Source organism: Octopus sinensis, linkage group LG30 (genome assembly GCF_006345805.1).
Source record: "Octopus sinensis linkage group LG30, ASM634580v1, whole genome shotgun sequence".
Lineage (NCBI taxonomy): Eukaryota > Metazoa > Mollusca > Cephalopoda > Octopoda > Octopodidae > Octopus > Octopus sinensis.
In genome coordinates, this window is record NC_043026.1 from 10,415,318 (window position 1) to 10,441,088 (window position 25,771).

At 40.1% G+C, this 25,771-nt stretch overlaps 5 protein-coding genes across 6 annotated transcripts in view; 2 read left to right on the top strand and 3 right to left on the bottom strand.

Moving 5' to 3' along the window:
* Positions 1-13,543, bottom strand: part of LOC115226698 (zinc finger protein 883-like) — a 63,919-nt gene extending 50,376 nt beyond the window's left edge. The window contains exons 1-2 of the mRNA XM_036515146.1: positions 13,236-13,543; positions 11,319-12,017 (exon numbers count right to left, since the gene is read on the bottom strand). Of these exons, the coding sequence (XP_036371039.1) occupies positions 11,319-11,665 (347 nt within the window). The 5' untranslated portion in view covers positions 11,666-12,017; positions 13,236-13,543. The remainder of the gene's footprint in view (positions 1-11,318; positions 12,018-13,235) is intronic.
* Positions 1-25,771, bottom strand: part of LOC115226337 (zinc finger protein 271-like) — a 478,512-nt gene that overhangs the window by 203,637 nt on the left and 249,104 nt on the right. The window lies entirely within an intron of this gene.
* Positions 1-25,771, top strand: part of LOC115226582 (zinc finger protein 665-like) — a 128,683-nt gene that overhangs the window by 91,808 nt on the left and 11,104 nt on the right. Inside the window, exon 4 of the mRNA XM_036515255.1 lies at positions 17,002-17,759. Coding sequence (XP_036371148.1) covers positions 17,331-17,759 — 429 coding nt within the window. The 5' untranslated portion in view covers positions 17,002-17,330. The remainder of the gene's footprint in view (positions 1-17,001; positions 17,760-25,771) is intronic.
* The window catches only part of LOC118768553 (zinc finger protein 239-like), a 225,563-nt gene continuing 204,706 nt past the window's right edge, over positions 4,915-25,771 (bottom strand). The window contains exons 1-3 of one of the 2 annotated variants that reach the window (XM_036515320.1): positions 8,659-8,816; positions 5,125-5,819; positions 4,915-4,955 (exon numbers count right to left, since the gene is read on the bottom strand). In XM_036515320.1, the coding sequence (XP_036371213.1) occupies positions 4,945-4,955; positions 5,125-5,485 (372 nt within the window). In that variant the 5' untranslated portion in view covers positions 5,486-5,819; positions 8,659-8,816 and the 3' untranslated portion in view covers positions 4,915-4,944. Of the gene's footprint in view, positions 4,956-5,124; positions 5,820-8,658; positions 8,817-25,771 lie in introns of those variants that run through there. The other variant, XM_036515321.1, reaches the window with a different exon arrangement.
* LOC115226696 (zinc finger protein 239-like) lies at positions 20,558-24,257 on the top strand. Its single transcript, XM_029797713.2, has 2 exons — positions 20,558-20,809; positions 22,711-24,257. The coding sequence occupies exon 2, from the start codon at positions 23,031-23,033 to the stop codon at positions 23,937-23,939; it is 909 nt and encodes a 302-aa protein (XP_029653573.1). The 5' UTR covers positions 20,558-20,809; positions 22,711-23,030; the 3' UTR covers positions 23,940-24,257.

Sequence of the window (25,771 nt, forward strand, 5' to 3'; positions counted from 1 at the left end):
GGTAGAATGTGTTTATAAAACATCTTTTTCTCTTGGCTTTATTGAGAAAATTCTATGGTTTGTAAGATATTTGTTGTTTTTTTTCTTCAATTTCAACCAATCAATGACGTCTATTGAGGTGAAAACATTCTGTGCCGTATGAATATGTCCCTCGTTTAAGAAACAGATTGGGTTTATTTACATTTGTGAAAAAAAAAAGATAACCTTCTCCCCACCTCTAACCCTAAAACAGATTGAAATGCAATAGATCGATACTAGGGTCATAATTATGGGTGATATTTTCATATGACACCGCTAGTAAAAAAACTGCCGTTCAAACCAAAAAGATCCCTTTTTCCTCTGAAAATATTTGCCTTTTGTTTTTACTGTTAAGGCTCCTCTCATGGTTTTGAAGTGCGAAAGCAACTGACCAAAATTCGTCCAGAGGGGAATATGGGTGGGAGTAAGAAAATGAACTCGTCAGCCTCCCCTGGCACGTAAAAAGCACCCACTACACTCATGGAGTGGTTGGCGTTAGGAAGGGCATCCAGCTGTAGAAACACTGCCAGATCAGACTGGAGCCTGGTGCAGCCTCCTGGCTTCCCAGACCCCGGTCGAACCGTCCAACCCATGCTAGCATGGGTTGGACGGTTCAACTGGGGTCTGGGAAGCCAGGAGGCTGCACCAAGCCCAGTTTGATCTGTCAATGTTTCTACGGCTGGTGCTTTTATGTGCCACCGGCATGGGGGCCGGGCGAGGCTGGCAACAGCCACAAATGGATGGTGCTTTTTATGTGCCACCGACATGGGGGCCGGGCGAGGCTGGCAACAGCCACGAATGGATGGTGCTTTTTATGTGCCACCGGCATGGGGCCGGGCGAGGCTGGCAACAGCCACGAATGGATGGTGCTTTTTATGTGCCACCGGCATGGGGGCCGGGCGAGGCTGGCAACAGCCACGAATGGATGGTGCTTTTTATGTGCCACCGGCATGGGGGCCGGGCGAGGCTGGCAACAGCCACGAATGGATGGTGCTTTTTATGTGCCACCGGCATGGGGGCCGGGCGAGGCTGGCAACAGCCACGAATGGATGGTGCTTTTTATGTGCCACCGGCATGGGGGCCGGGCGAGGCTGGCAACAGCCACGAATGGATGGTGCTTTTTATGTGCCACCGGCATGGGGGCCGGGCGAGGCTGGCAACAGCCACGAATGGATGGTGCTTTTTATGTGCCACCGGCATGGGGGCCGGGCGAGGCTGGCAACATCCACGAATGGATGGTGCTTTTTATGTGCCACCGGCATGGGGGCCGGGCGAGGCTGGCAACAGCCACGAATGGATGGTGCTTTTTATGTGCCACCGGCATGGGGGCCGGGCGAGGCTGGCAACAGCCACGAATGGATGGTGCTTTTTATGTGCCACCGGCATGGGGGCCGGGCGAGGCTGGCAACAGCCACGAATGGATGGTGCTTTTTATGTGCCACCGGCATGGGGGCCGGGCGAGGCTGGCAACAGCCACGAATGGATGGTGCTTTTTATGTGCCACCGGCATGGGGGCCGGGCGAGGCTGGCAACAGCCACGAATGGATGGTGCTTTTTATGTGCCACCGGCATGGGGGCCGGGCGAGGCTGGCAACAGCCACGAATGGATGGTGCTTTTTATGTGCCACCGGCATGGGGGCCGGGCGAGGCTGGCAACAGCCACGAATGGATGGTGCTTTTTATGTGCCACCGGCATGGGGCCGGGCGAGGCTGGCAACAGCCACGAATGGATGGTGCTTTTTATGTGCCACCGGCATGGGGGCCGGGTGAGGCTGGCAACAGCCACGAATGGATGGTGCTTTTTATGTGCCACCGGCATGGGGGCCGGGCGAGGCTGGCAACAGCCACGAATGGATGGTGCTTTCTATGTGCCACCGGCATGGGGGCCGGGCGAGGCTGGCAACAGCCACGAATGGATGGTGCTTTTTATGTGCCACCGGCATGGGGGCCGGGCGAGACTGGCAACAGCCACGAATGGATGGTGCTTTTTATGTGCCACCGGCATGGGGGCCGGGCGAGGCTGGCAACAGCCACGAATGGATGGTGCTTTTTATGTGCCACCGGCATGGGGGCCGGGCGAGGCTGGCAACAGCCACAAATGGATGGTGCTTTTTATGTGCCACCGGCACTTATATATATATATATATATATATGTGTATATATATATAATTAAATAATAAGGGTAGGTAGAAATTGATATTAATCAATTAAAACCAGTGGCTTAGCATATTTAAAAGAATCCGAAGATTAAAAATTGAGTTACATACAAAATTAAGAGGAATGACCACTAAAGTGGACACCTAATATGCTAAACATAGACGTCAAATCGCCATTACCACGAAGAATGTGTTCTCAAGAAAAATCTCAGCAAAACACCAAAATTTAAAAATGAGAATAAATTCTTCATGATAATGGCGATTTGACGTCTATGTTTAGCATATTAAGGGTCCACTTTAGTGGTCATTACTCTTAATTTTGTATATATATATATACTCTTTTACTTGTTTCAGTCATTTGACTGCGGCCATGCTGGAGCACCGCCTTTAATTAAGCAACTCGACCCCGGGACTTATTCTTTTGTAGGCCCAGTACTTATTCTATTGGTCTCTTTTGCCGAACCGCTAAGTGACGGGGACGTAAACACACCAGCATCGGTTGTCAAGCAATGCTAGGGGGACAAACACAGACACACAAACACGCATATATATATATATATATACGACGGGCTTCTTTCAGTTTCCGTCTACCAAATCCACTCACAAGGCTTTGGTCGGCCCGAGGCTATAGTAGAAGATACTTACCCAAGGTGCCACGCAGTGGGACTGAACCCGGAACCATGCGGTTGGTAGACAAGCTACTTACCACACAGCCACTCCTGATACATATATATATATATATATGATTGATTGATTCTAGTTTCAGCTCATGAGCTCTGGCCATGCTGGGGCACCGCCATATATATATATATATATATATATATAATAAATATTAGGGAATAAATCCAAATTTACAGGGAAAAAATCAGATTTAGGATTAAATCCAATTTTATAGTAAAATATTATATAATATTATTAGAGACAAAACCACTATTTTGCAAAACAAACAAGGAAAGACTTAATCAATACATAAAATTTTAATAAAAAGTAAAAAAAACCGCCACTACAATTGTTTCTTGTCCTGATCGACAATCTTCAGGTGGACTTCCAATTTTCAAGTCAGTTTCAAATTATGAAGTTTTTGACTTTTTATTAAAATTTTATGTATTGATTAAGTCTTTCCTTGTTTTGCAAAATAGTGGTTTTGTCTCTAATAATAATATTATATATATATATATATATATATATATATATTAGATATGCTAGTGCAAACAGAAAAACAGAACTCAAAATATGAGTAGATGTATATTTTTATTAATATTTAGCAGAAGTAACAGAGTGACTCAAAGTCTGAGAGTTTTGTGTATTGCCACATAAATCCTAAACATGATAATACTGGGTTCAACATAATTTCAGATCAAAACCTGGAAGAAATTACTTTTATCAAGAATATCACAGGGGTAAGTCATCTTGCCAATGTAGATATAGTCATAGTGATATTACAAACTGTAGTGTTAGGAGGCATTACCACACACTGTTGTGTTGCCTTTCCTGTTTGAATACACTGACCATTATCCACGGGTGTTTTGCAGGTCAATTTTTAGGTTTGGAATTTCAGTAATAAACCATATTCCTGCATGTTGTGAGAGGCAACTAAGAGACTTGGCATTAGGAAATGTTGAACAGATATAAGAGACAGCTACTATGACTAGCTTAGTTCTTGGTAAGGCTAAAACCAACAAAGCTATCACAACTTAAAATGTTTGCTGTTATTGTTATGAATTTTCATATTGATACAATTAGACTTCAATATGAACAGATACAGGTTTAGTTTTCTTATAAACTTCAGAGAATGATTTATCACAGATGTCACACTGATATGACTTGTCTCATGTATGGATACATGCGTTTAATTGAGTCACAAATTTGAGAGAATGGTTCATCACATAATGAGAGATATGGCTTCTCTCCTGTGTGAATACGTTTGTGAGAAGTTAGGTTACTAATTACAGAGAAGGATTTACCACAGATGTCACAATGATATGACTTGTCTCATGTATGAATACATGCGTTTAATTGAGTCACTAATTTGAGAGAATGGTTCATCACATACATCAGAGATATGGCTTCTCTCCTGTGTGAATACGTTTGTGAGAAGTTAGGTTACTAATTACAGAGAAGGATTTACCACAGATGTCACAATGATATGGCTTCTCTCCTGAATGAATACGTTTGTGAGAAGTTAAGTTATGATTTTGAGAGAATGATTTACCACAGATCTCACAATGATATGGCTTCTCTCCTGTATGAATACGTTTGTGTCTAGTTAACTTACAACTTTCAGAGAATGATTTATCACAGATGTCACAGTGATATGGTTTCTCTCCTGTATGAATACGTTTGTGTTTAGTTAAGTCACTACTTACAGAGAATGATTTACCACAGATCTCACAGTGATGTGGTTTCTCTCCTGTATGAATACGTTTATGACATTTTAGGTTACTACTTTGAGAGAAAGATTTACCACAGATATCACAGTGATACGGCTTCTCTCCTGTATGAATATGTTTATGCTTGATTAAGCTATTACTCTGAGAGAATGTTTTACCACAGATATCACAATGAAATGGTTTTTCCCCTGAATGTATACGTTTGTGTTTAGTAAAGTCACTACTTCTGCAGAATGATTTATCACAAATATTACAAAGAAAAGGCCTCTCTCCTGTATGTGTACGGTTGTGCCTAGTTAACTCACTACTTACAGAAAATGATTTACCACAGATGTCACAGAGATATTGCCTCTCTCCTGTATGAATATTTTTGTGTTCAGTTAAATGACTACTTAAAGAGAATGATTTACCACAGATGTCACAGTGAAATGGTTTCTCTCCTGTATGAATACGTATGTGTATAGTTAAGCCACTACTTTGAGAGAATGATTTACCACAGATATCACAGTGGTATGGCTTTTCTCCTGTATGAATACGTTTGTGTGTAGTTAAATGATAACTTCGAGAGAATGATTTACCACAGACATCACAGTGATATGGCTTCTCTCCTGTATGAACACGTTTGTGAGTGGTTAAGACAGCACTTTGAGAGAATGATTGACCACAGACATCACAGTGATATGGCTTCTCCCCTGTATGAATACGTATGTGCCTCGTTAAGTCAATACTTGCAGTGAATGATTTATCACAGATATAACAACAATATGGCTTCTGCCCCGTATGAATACGTTTGTGAGTATTCAGGTAACTTTTCTGAAGGAATGACTTTTTACAAACATCACAGTCATATGATAATTTTCTTACATCATTTGTTATGCGTTCAGGAAAAATCAAGTCCTTAAGTTTTTCGCTTTTTTCCATTATTATCCTGCTCAAATCACAACATACATATATTGTTTCAAGATTTTGTTTTCATAGTTTATTCCTAAGAAATTCTTTTCCTGCTGCATTTCTGTCCAATGTTCCTTTGTGTTAATTAAACCATATCCCAATTTAATTACCACAAAATTAATTTGTAATATATTCCTGTCAGTGATTTACAGGAATTTTTCCTATTAATCTCAGTTCAAAGCAAACATTGCACAGTAATTCTAACAGTTTTATGCATGTGCTGTACGTAACATATTCCTTTGGTCTTTAAAAAACTATAGATACTGAGAATGTATCTTCTGTTGTGCCAACGTCATCTGAGATCCTGAAATAAACAAACAGAGCAAGATATAAAAGCTGCTTTCAAAATACAGATTCAACAGTGGAAAATTTACAACATTTCTATAGGCGCAGGAGTGGCTGTGTGGTAAGTAGCTTGCTAACCAATCACATGGTCCCGGGTTCAGTCCCACTGCGTGGCATCTTGGGCAAGTGTCTTCTGCTATAGCCCCGGGCCGACCAATGCCTTGTGAGTGGATTTGGTAGACGGAAACTGAAAGAAGCCTGTCGTATATATATATATATGTATGTGTGTGTTTGTGTGTCTGTGTTTGTCCCCCTAGCATCGCTTGACAACCGATGCTGGTGTGTTTACGTCCCCGTCACTTAGCGGTTCGGCAAAAAAAAAGAGACCGATAGAATAAGTACTGGGCTTACAAAGAATAAGTCCTGGGGTCGAGTTGCTCGATTAAAGGCGGTGCTCCAGCATGGCCGCAGTCAAATGACTGAAACAAGTAAAAGAGTAAAAGAGTAAAGAGATAAACTTTAGAAATAAGCATTTACCCGAACGACTGAACTTTTTAATGTATTAAAATTTACATCACAGAATCTTGTGTGTAGCTTACATATTTATAAACTACAGTTACACCTTCACATTGAGTAATATTATTTAGATTAAACTACAGAAAAGTGGACATTCATCTCTCTCCAGAAATATAATTTGATATTTCATTACATGCCAGCAGGGAAAACTAGAAGTAGTTGATAGCTTCCCTTACCTAGGTGATCAAGTCAGTAGTGAGGGTGGATGCTCCGAGAGTGTAGCTGCTAGAATAAGAACAGGCAGGGGAAAGTTCCGAGAGCTCCCACCTCTTGCAGAGAATGAAAGATAGACTGTATGATGCCTATGTGTGAACATCCATGCTACACAGCATTGAAGTATGAGCTGTGACTGCCGAGAACATGTGTAGGCTTGTAAGGAATGAAGCTAGTATACGCTGCTGGATGTGTAATGTCAGTGTACATGCACAACAGAGTGTAAGCATCCTGAGAGAAAAGTTGGACATAAGAAGCATCAGATGTGGCATGCAAGAGAGACGACTGCGCTGGTGAGGTCATGTAATGCGTATAGATGAGGACAGCTGTGTGAAAAAGTGTTGCACTCTAACAGTAGAGGTATACACCTAAAAGTAATAGAAAACACCGAAAACGGGTGGTGTGCGTATTCTTTCCCTCCGTCACGTAATTTATTTAACAAAAATATTTTAAATAATCAATGAGAGGATCTGTAATTAGTGAAACCAATTCGACATCTGCGCTAGCTAGTCGTAACTAGTCGATCCTACAACGACTACCTAGCAAAATAAATAATTTGGTGTAACTTCGGTACAGGTACCGGATACATTTCAAGAAAGTGGTTTTATATATATATACATATATAGGCGCAGGAGTGGCTGTGTGGTAAGTAGCTTGCTTACCAACCACATGGTTCCAGGTTCAGTCCCACTGCGTGGCATCTTGGGCAAGTGTCTTCTGCTATAGCCTCGGGCCGACCAATGCCTTGTGAGTGGATTTGGTAGACGGAAACCGAAAGAAGCCTGTCGTACATATGTATATATATGTATGTATGTGTATATATAAATATATATACATATATATGTGTGTGTGTGTGTGTATATGTTTGTGTGTTTGTGTTTGTCCCTCTAGCATTGCTTGACAACCGATGCTGGTGTGTTTACGTCCCCGTCACTTAGCGGTTCGGCAAAAGAGAGAGCGATAGAATAAGTACTGGGCTTACAAAGAATAAGTCCCGGGGTCGATTTGCTCGACTAAAGGCGGTGCTCCAGCATGGCCGCAGTCAAATGACTGAAACAAGTAAAAGAGAGAAAGAGATATATATGGGGGGTTAGGGGTGGGAGAACAGGGTTTCTGTTATCTTCAGAAATGTAAACAAAGCCTCTTACGGTACGTATACCGAAGGATCGCCAAAGAGAGTAAAGTATCAGACAACATACTTTGCTGTATTTAGTTATGTCTCTTTACGTTTTTTTTTTTTTTTTAATAATAATAATAATAATAATTGTGTACAGTGCTCAGGTGCACTACAACTCATCTAAAGTGTATATATAATCAGGTGTAGTTTCGGCGGATTTCGGAAAGCATGAGGGCCTTAAAAGATGCAGTGTCATTGCAGTCAACAACTGACGCAGGCAGTTTATTCCATGCTTCAGCAACTCTGAGCGTGAAAAAATGTTTCCGAAAGTCATGGGAGCTGTGCTGTTTTCTGACTTTGTAGGCATGTCCACGTGTGTTGGACACATGGAGAACAAAAAGGTGTTCAGTGTTGTTGTTGGTGAGGTGGTTGATAACTTTGTGGGTGTTTACCAAGTCCGTCGCCAGACGCCGGAGCTTCAGTGAATCCATGCCCAGGGAATGAACAATTAACACTAATTACTTTTATATTAAACTAGCTGTATCGCCCGGCGTTGCTCGGGTTTGTTTCGACCCTTTAGAATTGGAATTTTTGAAAAGTAAAAATTTTGCATTATGTAGCTTGTTATTCTCTTTCAGTGAACGTTTTTCTGGTTGAAATGCACCGAAAAATAGCGACACAGCAGTAAAAAAATCGTAAAAATATAGGGATTTTCATAGAAAAAAAAAAGCACCTTTTTGATGTAAATAATTTTTGGTGTTAACATGGTCCGATTTGAATTTTTTCTTCTACGGAAGGAAGAGCAAGCCTTCTTTTCTCATACTCTCAATTTTGGTCAACTTGCGCCGCAGGGTCTCGGAGGAGATAGTGTTGGTTGAAGGCTACTAAACCTGCCATACACAGACAACTTCAGCTTTATATAAAGAGAGATTTGATATAAACAAAAAAATACCTTATTTTAGAATTTATGTAGACCAGGCGTTCAGCATGTTGTCCCCTCTGCTTCCTACATGATCGACGACTTTGGCCATTCTTGGTTTTATTTCGCTCTAAATTCTTCAATTCTGGTTCCAATCTTTCCAAATTTCCACCTCGTTTCTTGTCACTCTTCACCACTCTTTAATCATGAGTCATAAGACGTCAGTCCTCCGTACACAACCAATGACGTCACTTCCTCTCTGTCAGTGTCACGTGTCACTAAATCTAGAAACGTCGAGTTGTTTCCCTTTTTTACTATTTCAAAATGTCACAAGTCTCTGCTTTAATTGTAGATGATATTTCTAATATGGTGATTTTTGTTGTCATGCGAAGCCCAAGTGTAGCTAGAGTGTTGTGCCACGCGGGGAGGCCCTTCCGTTTGCCGTCCCCAGACCCCACAAAAAACATATAATGCATGCAGCAGCCCCAAAAGTGGTTGTCCATTAAAAGTACCTATTTCTTTACTACCCACAAGGGGCTAAACATAGAGGGGACAAACAAGGACAGACAAACGGATTAAGTCGATCATATCGACCCCAGTGCGTAACTGGTACTTATATAATCGACCCCGAAAAGATGAAAGGCAAAATTGACCTCGGTGGAATTTGAACTCAAAACGTAACGACAGGCGAAATACGGCTATGCATTTCGCCCGGCGTGCTAACGTTTCTGCCAGCTCGCCGCCTTGGCGTGCTAACATTTCTGGCATTAAAAGTACCTATTTCTTTATTACCCACAAGGGGCTAAACATAGATGGGACAAACAAGGACAGACATAGGTATTAAGTCGATTCCATCGACCCCAGTGCGTAACTGGTACTTAATTTATCGACCCCTTTGAACTCAGAATGCAACGGCAGACGAAATACGGCTACGCATTTCGCCCAACGTGCTAACGATTCTGTCAGCTTGTCCATTAAAAGTACCGTCCCTACAGCTCCTCACCACCAGCTACGGTAGTGACGCGAAGTGGACAAAATTAAATGACAGACAGTAGGAGACTCGCCCCAAATGGGGAGCACGTGCCATGTCTTAACCTACTCTCTTTTTCTCTATTCAGTCATTTGACTGCGGCCATGCAGGAGCACCGCCTTTATTCGAGCAAATCGACCCCAGGACTTATTCTTTGTTGAAATTGCAGAAATTGAAGAAAAAACAGCAACAAATATCCTACAAACCATATAATTTTCTCAATAAAGCCAAGAGGAAAAGATGTTTTATAAACACATTTTACCAGTATATGAAGTTTAAAATTTTTTAGTTACTCTTTTATTTGTTTCAGTCATTTGACTGCGGCCATGCTGGAGCACCACCTTTAGTCGAGCAAATCGACCCCGGGACTTATTCTTTGTAAGCCCAGTACTTATTCTATCGGTCTCTTATGCCGAACCGCTAAGTGATGGGGACGTAAACACACCAGCATCGGTTGTCAAGCAATGCTAGGGGAACAAACAGAGACACGCAAACACATACACACACACATATATATATATATACATATATATGACAGGCTTCTTTCAGTTTCCGTCTACCAAATCCACTCACAAGGCATTGGTTGGCTCGGGGCTATAGCAGAAGACACTTGCCCAAGATGCCACGCAGTGGGACTGAACCCGGAACCATGTGGTTGGTTAGCAAGCTACTTACCACACAGCCACTCCTGCGCCTACGTGGAACTTATTTTTAAAAACTGCTGTTCAAACTGAAAAGATCAAAAAACTGAAATTTAATATAGACCAACTACAACCCGTGACTGTGTTTATGGACTTTATTATGACTCCATCCAAATGTCAAATATAATAACAATATTGGTTTCAATATCTCACCAATATAGATATAGCAGTGGTGATATAAAACATAGTGTTGGAAGTCTGTTATCACACACAGTTGTATTTCCTGTGTGAATACATTTAGTTATCAATAATTGTTTGTCTTTTCACTTTTTCAGGGGAATTTTGACAGCAAACAAAATCCTTCAATGTTGTAAGAGGTAACTAAAGGAGTCAGTGTCAGGGAAGGCCCACCAACTGTAAATGAAAAGCCTAAAAAGGGAGCCACAATGAGTGGATTAGGTACTGCTATTGGTAACACGCAGAAGGCAACCCCCAGTTTGGATGAAGCTAAAAATATTTGTCATGAATTTTTATTTTGATATAGTTATATTTCTTTATGAATGCGTACGTGCGTATTTAAGTTACTGCTCCGAGAGAATGATTTACCACAGATATCACACAAATATGGTTTCTCCCCTGTATGAATACGTTTATGTTTAGTTAAGGCACTATTTACAGAGAATGATTTACCACAGATATCACAGTGGTATGGCTTCTCTCCTGTATGAATACGCTTGTGTTCAACTACTTGAGAACTTACAGAGAATGATTTACCACAGATGTCACAGTGATACGGCTTTTCTCCTGTATGAATACGTACGTGTCTAATTATGTCACTGCTTACAGAGAATGATATACCACAGATATCACATTGATAAGGTTTCTCTCCTGTATGAATACGTTTATGGTTAGTTAAAGTAATATTTTTAGAAAATGATTTACCACAAATATCACAGTGATATGGCTTCTCTCCCGTATGTATACGTTTGTGTGAAGTTAAGGTAACATTTTTAGAGAATGATTTACCACAGATATCACAGTGATATGGTTTCTCTCCTGTATGAATACGTTTGTGTTTAGTAAAGTCACTACTTCCAGAGAATGATTTACCACAGATATTACAGACGTATGGCTTCTCTCCTGTATGAATACGTACATGTATTGTTAAGTTACTACTGAGAGAGAAGGATTTACCGCAGATTTCACAGTGATATGGCTTCTCTCCTGTGTGAATACGTTTATGCCTAGTTAGATGACTTTTGTCACAGAAAGACTTTTTACAGATATCACAGTCATACGTCAATTTTCTGCTCTCTTTTATCATGTGTTCAGATAAACTCAGCTCCTCAGGTTTCTCTCTTTTTTCCATAATTTTTCCCACTCAAATCAGTAAATATACTTTTTGATTTTGTTCTTGTGGTTTATTCCCTAGAAATAGTTCTACTGCTGCATTTCTGTTCAGTGTTACCTTTGTCTAATCAATGCTTTTGTAAATGTATCTACATTGACGTAACCCAAATTCATTTTGTAGACATTCCACACAGTTATGTACAGAAATATTGCAAAGAATCTCAGGTGAGTTCAGATGTTTCATAGGAATTCTACCAGAGATTTATGGAAACAGTTTCATACATCTGATCTGTACAACATTTTCTTTTAGTCTTCAAAAGATGATCAATACTGGGAACGAATCTTCAGTTGTTCTAATGTCATTTGATATTCTGAAATAATAAAGAAACAACAGTCTAAGATATGGAGGATACCTAAAAAATACAGATTCAAAAGTGGAAAATTTACAGCATTTCTTTAGAGATAAACTTTACCTGAACAACTGAACTTTTTAATTTACTCTTTTACTTGTTTCAGTCATTTGCCTGTGGCCATACTGGAGCACTGCCTTTAGTCGAGCAAATCGACCCCAGGACTTATTCTTTGTAAGCCTAGTAGTTATTCTATCGGTCTCTCTTGTCGAACCGCTAAGTTATGGGGACGTAAACACACCACCATCAGTTGTCAAGCGATGTTGTTGGCAACTGTCACGCTCAAATGGTGCTTTTTATGTGCCACCTGCACAGGAGCCAGTTCAGCGGCACTGGCAACGACCTCGCTCGAATGCTTTTTCACATGTAACCAGCACAGACGCAGGTAACGATCACGCTCGAATGGTGTCTTTAACGTGCCATCGGCACGGAGGCCAGCTTGTTGCTCTGGCCACGATCTCACTCGTATGGTACTCTTAGCGCTCCACTAGCACAGATGCCAGTCATCGAATTTGACTACCCGGAGCGAAATGCTTTGATTTTGTCGAGTTATATCGAAAGAATGCACAGCGTGATCGCAGAGCAACGCGTTCATGAATGTTTGTAGACTTCCAGGGATTCCGCGTAAGAGTAAACAACACTGTATGAGACAAAGAGGGAGCCTGTAAATTAGCAAGACTAATTAAACCGACATAGTTATCCTTTTATAATATATCATATACAAAAAAAAAAAAAATCGGCAATCTTTCGTCTCTAGTAGACCTTTCCGTCGATTTCCGTAAAAAAATTTTTTTTTTTTACATATGGGCTTGCGGGAACTTTGAAGTAATGAGAGCGAAAGAGACTAAGGAAAGCGATTGTATGACGAGGGAGGGAAGTTCTTTTGAAGTTACCGTGCATGTGAAGCATTGATGTATGTGTGTGTGGTGTGTGTGTGTTTGATGGGGTGTGGGAGACAGACAGTATGTTGTGTAAGTGAAGTGCTTCTGTTAGTGTGTGAAGAGACAGAGAGAGTATGTGTGAAAGAAAGAGATAACTGAAATTTTTTACTCGGTGTATGTGTATATGTATGTATATTACTTCAAAAGTTCCCGCAAGCCCATTTGTAAAAAAAAAATTTTTTTTACGGAAATCGACGGAAAGGTCTACTAGAGACGAAAGATCGCCAAAAAATCTTACTTTAGAATTTTCGTCGATATTTAGTGAGTCCAATCAGCTGATCAATGAAATCAATCATTGATGACGCAGGTCTTCTTGTATTTCTCACTAAATTCTTCAATTCCGTTTGTTACTCTCTTTCACAATCTGTCTCATTCTATCGTCCACCTCGTTTTCACTGATCCCCCTCCACCGTAATTCCTTCATCGATTATTATACAAATACGACGATATTATTTAGTTTAGGGATCAGTAATGAAGAGAAGAAAACATCTACAAAAATGAACCGAAAAGCACTTTCTCGTGATTTCAGGTCATTCGTAGACAATCAATGACGTCACTTCCTTTTTAGCTTTAGCACGTGTCACTAAATGGAGTTACTTCCCTTCTTACAATTTCAAAATATTTTTCTTTTATTCTTTTACTTGTTTCCGTCATTTGACTGCGGCCATGCTGGAGCACCGCCTTTAGTCGAACAAATCGACCCCGAGACTTATTCTTTGTAAGCCCAGTACTTATTCTATCGGATCTCTTTTGCCGAACCGCTAAGTAACGGGGACATAAACACACCAGCATCGGTTGTCAAGCAATGCTAGGAGAACAAACACAGACACACAAACATACATATTTATATATACATATATACGACGGGCTTCTTTCAGTTTCCGTCTACCAAATCCACTCACAAGGCTTTGGTCGGCCCGAGGCTATAGCAGAAGACACTTGCCCAAGGTGCCACGCAGTGGGACTGAACCCGGTTTATTTTATATTTTGGCACAACGCCAGCAATTTCGGGGAAAGAATTAAAAGGTCGACTGCATCAACTCCTGTACTCAACCGGGGTACTACAAGCGAACAGTGGTCCCGGTGCGCGCATCCGAGCTAGCTAGTCGTGACTAGTCGATCCTACGACACGACAACCTAGCAAAGTAAATAAAACACGAACTAAATGATTTTTTTTTACACAAAATAAATAATTTTTTTAAACAAAAGTAAATAATACACAAAGTCATGATCGACTAGTCACGACTAGCTAGCGCGGATGCACAAGTACGCGAGTGCGCGCATCGGGACCTCTCTTCTTAAATAGTACCCAACTTTTTTTTTCCCATTTTGCCTGCTGGTGCCATGAGAAATGTTTCCATTGTGTGAGAGGTAAAATTCGCCACTCCTTAGTGAACATATATATTTATTTCTTTACTACCCACAAGGGGCTAAACACAGAGAGGACAAACAAGGACAGACACACGGATTAAGTCGATTACATCGACCCCAGTGCGCAACTGGTACTTAATTTATCGACCCCGAAAGGATGAAAGGCAAAGTCGACCTCGGCGGAATTTGAACTCAGAACGTAACGGCAGACGAAATACCTATTTCTTTACTACCCACAAGGGGCTAAACATAGAGGGGACAAACAAGGACAGACAAAGGGATTAAGTCGATTACATCGACCCCAGTGCGCAACTGGTACTTAATTTATCGACCCCGAAAGGATGAAAGGCAAAGTCGACCTCGGCGGAATTTGAACTCAGAACGTAACGGCAGACGAAATACGGCCACGCATTTCGCCCGGCGTGCTAACGTTTCTGGCAGCTCGCCGCCTTTTGTGAACATATATATTCATTTTCTCATGGTGAGAGTTTTATATATAAATCCATTGGTGGTCGAAGCAAAACCTGGAATCAAAGACGTTGGATTTTATTAAGAAGAGGACAAAGCCAAAAGAAGGGAAACAACTCTATATTTCTAGATTGAGTGATGATACCAAAGAGGAAGTGACGTCATCGGACAGGAAGACCTGAACTCCAAGCACGAGAAAAAGTGCTGTTCGTTTCATTGTATTGTTTTCTTCTATTCCTTCCTGATCCCTAATCTGAATATTAGTGTCTCATTTATATAATGATTGATGAAGGAGTTACGGCGGAGAAGACCAGATCAGAACGATCTTAAACAGGATGGGACCACAGAGGACAATCAAAAAAATGTTATGAGTTCGTATGATATTCTTTTACTTTTTTACTTGTTTTAGTCATTTGACTGCGGCCATGCTGGAGCACCACCTTTAGTCGAGAGCAAATCGACCCCGGGACTTATTCTTTTGTAAGCCCAGTACTTATTCTATCGGTCTCTTTTTGCCGAACCGCTAAGTGACGGGGACGTAAACACACCAGCATCGGTTGTCAAGTAATGCTAGGAGGGGAAAAACACATACACACACCCACACACACACACATATATATATATACGACAGGCTTCTTTCAGTTTCCGTCTACCAAATCCACTCACAAGGCTTTGGTTGGCCTGAGGCTATATAGTAGAAGACACTTGCCCAAGATGCCACGCAGTGGGACTGAACCCGGAACCATGTGGTTGGTTAGCAAGCTACTTACCACACAGCCACTCCTGCGCCTGTGTGGTATTATTTAAAAATTTACTAAAATATATTTTATACACGATTAATTTAACCTTAGACTAGAATTTTTCAAAAAAAAAAATCGAACCCGGCAGCCTGTAAGGCCCAGCAACTATCTTTTCCTTCGATCAATGATTAAGCTGGGCTACTAGCACCCACCTTTCTCATCACATCCTTCCATCGTTTCTCGTATTCTCTCAGTGGCAGGGGGTCCTGCTCTCCAACCCCATCTTGCTCTTCAGATGGAATCCGAAGTAAGACAGCAAACCAGGGCCAGAGATGAAGGACCCTTTCACAGAACCTTCCATTCTAGTCCTCCAAACACACTCTTTCAGTACTGCAACCGTACTTTTTAAACGAAAACGAATAAAAGTTCACGAGATCGAACTCGGCAGCCTGTAAGGCCCAGCAACTATCTTTTCCTTTCATCAATGATTTAGCTGGGTTACTAGCACCCACCTTTCTCATCACATCCTTCCATCGTTTCTCGTATTCTCTCGGTGGCAGGGGGTCCTGCTCTCCAACCAAGGTGGACGATAGAATGAGACAGATTGTGAAGGACAACAAAAAGAAGAGACACAAGAAACCTGGCGGAAATTCGGAGAGGTTGGTCACGGATTGGAAAGAGAATTTAGAGTGAAACACAAGGAGACAGTTACACAGCTGTGGGACATTAATGATTGATTTCATTGATTGATTGATTGACTGAATTTGTCGATGTGTACGTAAACAACGATCTCTACTACAAAACAGACGGGACCACATAGAATCGACATGCTAGACTCCCTAAATGTCTGCATAAATTTTAAAGGTATTTTATTGTATTATATTTTAGCCTTTGGGCTAAAACATTTTTTAGGATTTAAGGAAACAAGTCTAACAACCCAGCAATTACTCACTTTTACTCTTTCACTTATTTCAGTCATTTGACTGCGGCCATGCTGGAGCACCGCCTTTAGTTGAGCAAATCGACCCCAGGACTTATTCTTTGTACGCCTTATACTTATTCTATCGGTCTTCTTTGCCGAACCGCTAAGTTACGGGGACGTAAACACACCAGAATCGGTTGTCAAGCGATCTTGGGGAGGACAAACACTCACATATATATATATATATATACATACATATGACGAGCTTCTTTCAGTTTCCATCTACCAAATCCACTCACGAGGCTTTGGTCGGCCTGAGACTATATAGTAGAAGACACTTGCCTGAGGTTTCACGCAGTGGGACTGAACCCGGAACCATGTGGTTCATAAGCAAGCTACTTACCACACAGCCACTCCTACGCCTTAGAAATATTGTAAATTTTCCACTCTGTATTTTCTAAGTAGCTTTTGTATCTTACACTGTTGTTTCTTTATTATTTCAGGATATCAGATGACATTGATGTAACAGAGGATACATTCTCAATATTTATCATTATTTAAAGACCAAATGAATATCCTATACACAGCATACATATAAAACTGTTTCTGTAAATCTGGTTGAATATTGAGATTATTAGCAATATTTCATTACATCACTGGCTGCTGTGTTTACAAGATGAATTTGGATTAATCATACAGAGATATAAATGTACAAAAGCATTGTAAGACAAAGGTAACACAGAACAGGAATGTAGCAGTTAGAAATGTCCGTAAGAAGTGAACTACAAGATCAAAAACAAGAAATATCTATGGTGATTTCAGAAGAAAAACTATGGAAATAAATGAGAAACCTGAGGACTTGGTTTTTCCTGAAGAGAGAAGGAAATTATCATATGATTGTGAGATCTGTAAAAAGTCCTTCTCTCAAAAATGTAACCTGACTATGCACCAACGTATTCATACAGGAGAGAAGCCTTATCACTGTGATGTCTGTGGTAAATCATTTTCGCAAAGTAATAGCTTAACAATACATGTACGTATTCATACAGGAGAGAAGCCATACGTCTGTGATTTCTGTGGTAAATCATTCTCAGCAAGTAATGATCTAAGTATACATAAGCGTATTCATACAGGAGAGAGGCCATATCACTGTGATATCTGTGGCAAATCATTCTCTAAAAATGTTAGCTTAACTATACACAAACGTATTCATACAGGAGAGAAGCCATATCACTGTGATATCTGTGGTAAATCATTCTCTAAAAATGATACCTTAACTATACACAAACGTATTCATACAGGGGAGGATCTATTTCACTGCGATATCTGTGGTAAATCATTTCCTATAAATAGTCTCTTTGCTCAACACAAACGTATTCATACAGGAGAGAAACCTTTCCAATGTGATATCTGTGGTAAATCGTTCACTGTAAGCAGTGACATAGTTAGGCACAAACGTATTCATACAGGAGAGAAGCCGTATCACTGTGACATTTGTGGTAAATCTTTCTCTGTAAGTTGTCACTTAGTTGAACACAAACGTATTCATACAGGAGAGAAGCCATATCATTGTGATATCTGCGGTAAATCATTCTCTGTAAATAGTGCCTTAACTAAACACAAACGTATTCATACAGGAGAGAAGCCATACTTGTGTGATATCTGTGGTAAATCATTCTCTCGGAGCAGCAACTTAAATACACATGTACGCATTCATAAAGAATTGTAACTGCATCCATGTTAAAATTCATAAGAAATATTTTAAGCTTCACCTAAACTGGGGGTTGCCCCATGTGTTTTAGCCATCACAGCAATAACTAATCCACTTGTGGCTCACTTCTCTTGGCTGTCATTTACAGCTGGTGGACCCTCCCTGATGGCAACCCTGTTAGTGCCTCTTTTCATCATTAAGGGATAGTGTTTACTGTGAAAACCATCCGAGAAACAAACAAAAACTCTCATGAATAATTTGGTGTTCACACAGGAAAGGATATACAGCAGTGTGATAACAACCTCCCGATATTATATTTTATATCTCCACACAGGAAAAGGATATACAGCAGTTTGATAACAACCTCCCGATATTATATTTTATATCTCCACAACTATATCTACATTAGTGAGATATCAAAACAAATATTGTTATATATTTCGATGGAGTCAATTAATAAAATCTATAAACACACTGGCCAGCTGGAGTTTGTCTTCATTTCATTTCATTTTTTTCTTTCTTTTTAATTTTGTTTTGAAAATAGCTGTGACCCAACCTACAGCTATTCAAGGCAAATTATGGACACAAGGGGTGCAGTGGAAGGTTATCAGAGAAGAAGGTAGCGTTTGTTTGTGGAAGATACACAGGAGCCATAAAAACCACAGATACTCAGAAAATCGATTGTCTCAAATGCCCCAGAAGCTCTTTGGAGGTTGTAGATAATTTCTGCTATCTAAGGAACTTAGTTAGCAGTGGGGGAGGATGCACGGAAAGTGTAATCGCTAGCATAAGAATGGGATGGAGAAGATGCAGAGAGCTTTTACCTCTGTTGGTAACCAAAGCTCTCTCTCTTTCTCCAAGCGAAAGGAAGATTGTATGTGCAGTACACGATCAGCAATGGTAAATAGTAGGGAGACGTGAACCCTGAATATACAAGCTATGCGATGGCTTGAGGAACGAAGCTACTATGCTCTGCTGGATGTTAGTTAGTTAATTTTTTGGCTCAAAAAGCAAGGCCATGTAGGGGGACATGGAGTTATGTACAGGGAGAGTGTTCATGTAATGAGTTCAGGCCACTTGTGGTCAAGGGAGACTTTGAACCGAGCGGTCGTCGGCATCTTCACCATCTCGTCCGGCAGCTTATTCCACGGATCCGCAACCCGGACGGAGAAAGCCCCTCTCCTTCGATTGAGATGAAATCGTCACAGATAGAGCTTTTCGGAGTGACCCTGCAGCCGACGCTGTGGAGCAAGACTGAAGACCAGCTCTTTCGAGAGGTTACACTTTCCGCTTATGATGTTGTGAGCAAGAATGAGATCACCACGGCGTCGTCGTTTTTCTAGAGAATAAAGGTCGAGCGTCTTCAGCCTTTGACACTACTGTATTAAGGGAAAAGTTGGGCATATGAGGAATTAGATGCACTGTGCTTCTTGGGTCGTGTGAGGTATATAAATGTAGACAGTCCTATACAGAAGTGGCGGTCACTAAAAATGGATGGCCCTTGTGGAAGAGAGAGACCCAAAAAGAAGGAATTGAGTATTGAACACCAATCTCATGATACTGAACCTTAGAAAGGAGATGACTAAGGACAACTAGCGTAGCTAGAGTGTGTGCCACCCCCAGACTCCACAAAAGAGAAAATTTAAATTTAAGGGAAATGTGCTGTTATTCCTAGTATGCCATGTGGCCACTTAAAGAGCGATGACGAAAATGTTGCTTTTGCAGCTTCTGCAATTTTTATGATAAACCAAACAAAAATAAACATTGATGAATGAAGAAAATATAATATTGACAAGCATAGCTGGATCTTTTCGGTTTGAACGGCAGTTTTTTCTAGCGGTGTCGTATGAAATTGTCACCCATAATTATGACCCTAGTATCAATCTATTGCATTTCAATCTGTTTTAGGGTTAGGGGTGGGGAGAAGGGTATCTTTTTTTCTTCAGAAATGTAAATAAACCGAATCTGTTTCTTAAACGAGGGACATATTCATACGGCACGGAATGTTTTTTTTTTTACCTCAATAGACGTCCTTGATTGGTTGAAATTGAAGAAGTAAAAAGCAACAAATATCTTACAAACTATAGAATTATCTCAATAAAGCCAAGAGAAAAAGATGTTTTATGTAACACATTCTACCAGTATACGAAGTTTAAAAGTGTTTAGTTACGTGGAAATTATGTTTAAAAAACTGCCGGTCAAACCGAAAAGATTCGCATGGGCCGTGTGGTTAACAAATTTGATTCTTAACCACGTGATTTGGACATAGAAAAAAAAAGGGAAATAACTCGATGTATTTTAGGTTTAATGACAAAGCGGAAGTGATGTGATTGATTCCATACAAAGAACTGGCCTCTAATCACCAGAGAGTGCTACTACGTCTCTGATCCTTAAAACTGTTTGATTTTGTCTTATTTATATGATAATTGACAAAGGGATTGCGGCGGAGAGGAGCAGCGAGAAGGAAGAGGGAGAGCTAGAAGGAGAGGGAGAACAAAAAGATGAGAGACTGGAAGCGGAATGCAGGAATCCAAGAAGACCCAGCATTGAACATCATTGATCGATTTCATTGATCCGTTGGTTTGACCGAATTCTATAAAGTAAGGTTATTTTAGTCTTTCTGATATGCTGTAAAACAATTAAGTCAAAGGGGGCAAATGCAGTCTCGCTCGCGCCTATCCTTGAAAAAAATTATTTAGATGTCGGAGATTATGAATAAGCAAAAAAAAAAAAAAAAAAATTAATTTCACCTTCCCCCCCTCGCCTCGCTACCCCCCAATTTTAAATTATTGATTTTGTTTAAAGAGATCGTAGCGAATTGGCGAAATTAAATCAAATTTAATGGCGATCTTTCGTCTCTAGTAGACCTTTCCGTTGATTTCCGTAAAAAAATTTTTTTTTTTTACATATGGGCTTGCGGGAACTTTTGAAGTAATATACATACATATACACATACACCGAGTAAAAAATTTCAGTTATCTCTTTCTTTCACACATTACTCTGTCTCTTCACACATACTAACAGAAGCACTTCACTTACACAACATACTGTCTGTCTCCCACACCCCATCAAACACACACACACACACATGTCCATCAATGCTTCCCCTGGACGGTAACTTCAAAAGAATTTCCCTCGTCATACAATTGCTTTCTCTTAGTCTCTTTCGCTCTCATTACTTCAAAAGTTCCCGCAAGCCCATATGTAAAAAAAAAAATATTTTACGGAAATCGACGGAAAGGTCTACTAGAGACGAAAGATTGCCCAATTAAGTCAAGGGGGCAAATGCAGTCTCGCGCCTCTCCTTGAAAAATGTATTTAGATGTCGGAGATTATGAATAAGCAAAAAAAAAAAAAATTTTATTTCACCCCCCTCGCTACCCCCAATTTTAAATTATTGATTTTGTTTAAAGAGATCGTAGCGAATTGGCGAAATTAAATCAAATTTAATTTTTGTTTGGTTTGTCATAAAAATTGCAGAAGATGCAAAATCAACATTTTCATCACAGCTCTCTGAGTGGTTACATGACATGCTAGAAATAACAGCACATTTCCCTTAAATTACACTTTTCAGTCATAAATATTGAACGTGGTGTTTCATGATGTAGTCCTAAATATACAGTGCTAGAGAGACAGACAGGATGCTCGAGGATGGAACGTCGTTAATAATTTGCCTGCACAAAGTTCAGCTGGAACTAAGCAACAATGTCAAGTTAATTTTCAGTTGGGAGAAGAATTTTATTGTCCGTTATTCTGCAGTTTAATCTATATAATACTAGCAGTATCGCCCGGCGTTGCTCGGGTTTGTAAGGGAAATAACTATATAAGCATTTTTAGAGTTACTTCCCTTATAGATGCCAATTCGGGCTTTCTTAGCCATTTCTGTTTTGGTGTCTTCAAGCCATGAAGTCGTTGTTCTAAAAGAACGCTGGTCTCCTTGACAACGCTTTACGACGTTGATTTCCTTACACTCCCTTCCCCACAGCTTCACGAGGGAGGGAAGAAGGGGGAGAAGCAAACAGGTGCAGGTGTGACCATGGACGCCAACTCCGCCGCCATCGACACACGAAAAATTATGCATTAAAATGGAATAAAAAATGATGTTAAATTATTTTTAAAATCGTAGACTCATCGTAGACGCGCGCTAATACTCAGACAGGCTCGATATTAATCACGACTATAAGATACCCGAATTTGGTTAAACTGCACCGCAAAATGTGGGAGGAGTTAGGAATCTAAATCGTAGGAGACAGACACTCACACAACTACAGTTTTATATATATAGATTACACAATGTGAAGGTGTAGCTGTACTTTATAAATATGTAAGCTACACAGAAGATTCAGTAATGCAAATTTTAATAAATTATAATGTTCAGTTGTTCAGGTAAATGTTTATTTCTACAGTTTATCTCCTTAGAAACGTTTATAAATTTTCCACCAGTGCATCCATATTTTTAAAGTAGCCTCTATATCTTACAGTGTTCTCTTTATTATTTCAGAATACCAAATGGCTTTGACGTAACAGAAGATGCATTCTTAATATTTATCATCCTATGAAGACCCAGGGAATATGTTATGCAGAACAGATGTATAAAACTGTGGCAGAATTCCTTTGAAATATTTGCTCTGACCTGAGATTATTTGCAGTATTTCTGGCTGGAGTGTCTACGAGATAAATATTACTTAATTCAACACGAATAAATTGACAAAAGCCAAAGGTAACGCTGGCAAGAAATGCAGCAACAGCAGAAATATTTGTAAGGAGTAAACTGCAACAACAAAACGAAGAAGTGTATATGGTGATTTGAGAACGAAAATTATGGAAAAAAGTGTGAAATTTGAGCATTTGATTTTGCCTAAAGACATGATAAAAGGGAGCAGAAGATTGTCATATGATTGTGACATCTGTCAAAAATCTTTCCCTGATAGAGTACAACTGACGAGGCACATACGTACACATACAGGAGAGAAACCATATTGCTGTGATGTCTGTGGTAAAGCATTCTCTCAAAGTAGTCACTTAACAATACATGTACGTATTCATACAGGAGAGAGGCCATACGTCTGTGATTTCTGTGGTAAATCATTCTCTGCAAGTAATGACTTAAGCACGCACAAACGTATTCATACAGGGGAGAGGCCGTATCACTGTGACATCTGTGGTAAATCATTCTCTAAACACGTTACCTTAACTAGGCATGAACGTATTCATACAGGGGAAAAACCGTATCACTGTGATATCTGTGGTAAATCTTTCTCTGAAAATGTTAACTTAGTTAGTCATAAACATATTCATTCAGGAGAGAAGCCGTATCACTGTGATATCTGTGGCAAATCATTCAATAAAAGTTGTAATTTGAATACACACAGACGTACTCATACAGGAGAGAAACCGTATCATTGCGATATCTGTGGTAAATCATTCTCTGCAAATAGCGACAGAACTAGACATGAACGTATTCATTCAGGAGAGAAGCCATATCATTGTGATGTCTGTGGTAAATCATTTTCTGTCGGTTCTCTAGTCGTTGAACATAAACGTATTCATACAGGAGAGAAGCCATATCACTGTGATATTTGTGATAAAGCATTCGCTGTAAATACTGCCTTAAGTAAACACAAACGTATTCATACAGGAGAGAAGCCATACTTGTGTGACATCTGTGGTAAATCATTCTCTTGGGGCAGCAACTTAAATACACATGTACGCACTCATAAAGACATCTGACTGCATCCACGTTAAAATTCACCTAAACTGGGAGTTGCCGTGTGTGTGCTGTGTCTATTTACATTTGTTGGGCCTTTCCTGATATCACCCACTTCAGGTTTCTTTTATAGTAGTTTTGAGGGATATCGTTTGCTGCCAAAATTCTGCTGAGAGAGAGAGATGAGACGAAACGAAAAGCACCCATAAATAACTATACTCTTTACTCTTTTACTTGTTTCAGTCATTTGACTGCAGCCATGCTGGAGCACTGCCTTTAGTCGAGCAAATCGACCCCAGGACTTATTCTTTGTAAACCCAGTACTTATTCTATCGGTCTCTTTTGCCGAACCGCTAAGTGACGGGGACGTAAACACACCACCATCGGTTGTCAAGCAATGCTAGAGGGACAAACACAGACACACAAACATACATATATACGACAGGCTTCTTTCAGTTTCCATCTACCAAATCCACTCATAAGGCTTTGGTCAGCCCGGGGCTATAGCAGAAGACACTTGCCCAAGATGCCACGCAGTGTGACTGAACCCGGAACCATGTGGTTGGTTAGCAAGCTACTTACCACACAGGAATGGAGGTACAACTGTGTCTGATAACATCCTCCCATTATTATATTTCATATCACCACAACTCTATCTACATTGGTGAGATGTTCAGACCAATATTGTTATATTTGGGTGGAGTCATGATTAATAAAGTCTATAAACACCCTCACTAGTTGTAGTTTGTTTTTATTTTATTAGAATTTTGGGATCTTTTCCCTTTGAACGGCAGATCGAGAAATTAATTTTTTGTAACCAAACACTTTCAAACTTCGGACACTGGTAGAATGTGTCATATAAAACATCTTTTACTCTTAGTGTTAAATCCTTAAAATCCTTAAAAGTGTTTTAGCCCGAAGGCCGCAGCCATGCTAGGGCACCACCTCTGGACGTTGATGTTGTTGAGAAAAGTTTGTATTTTCAAAGTCATTTCGTGTTAAAGTTGTCCTATTTTGGTAATTTCAACCAATCAGTGATGTGTATTCAGCTGAATAAAATTACTGCTGCTGTTTGTCCACAACAACTATCGGTGGTGCATATTTCGTTTGTTCCTGTTATTTAGGACATATTTCATCTCAGTTACATTTGTGTGAATAGACGAGTGCACCTGCACTAACAGATGATGTTGCAACAGGCCTGTGACCCATCTCACATTTTAACCCCTTACCCAGCAGAAACGAATATATGCGTTTTGACCGAAATCGTTTTTTTCCATCTCTGGCGAGTTAACTCGTCAAAAGATAGACTCACCAAAATTGACAACAAACAAGTTCCTTCGTCTAAAAACGGGTTAACTCGTTTCTGCCCAATGCCATAATTTAAAATCAATATTATTGAATTAAAATTCATAATAAATAAGGTTTGAAATATACCTCGAAATCACCATTCAAAACATAGTAAAATAAAACAATTAAAAAATATGTCTGAAAAAATACATTTATTTTCAAAATAATTGTTGGGTAAGGGGTTAATACTGTCCTACCCATACTAGCTTCGAAACTAGATCTAAATCTCACTTCTTTCTACTGTAAGGTCAAGGCCTGAAATTTGGGTGTGGCAGTTGGTTGCTCTCTTCAAACACAGTGATCAGTGGGTAGTTATTTTCTTGACCCTGTAAACATGAAAGGCTAAGTCGACCATGGCGCAATTTGAACTCCGAATGGAAAGATGTAGGAAATGGTGCTAAGCAGTTTTTCTGACCTGATAACGATTTGGCCATTTCACTGCCACTGGGTATAAGTAATAACAATGCTGAAGGTTGTGAAAGGTCTGCAGAGGACTGGGCTCTTCAGA

Excerpts from the sequence above, each read along its gene's own strand:
- LOC115226696 (XM_029797713.2), top strand. The coding sequence starts at position 23,031 with ATGGAAAAAAGTGTGAAATTTGAGCATTTGATTTTGCCTAAAGACATG.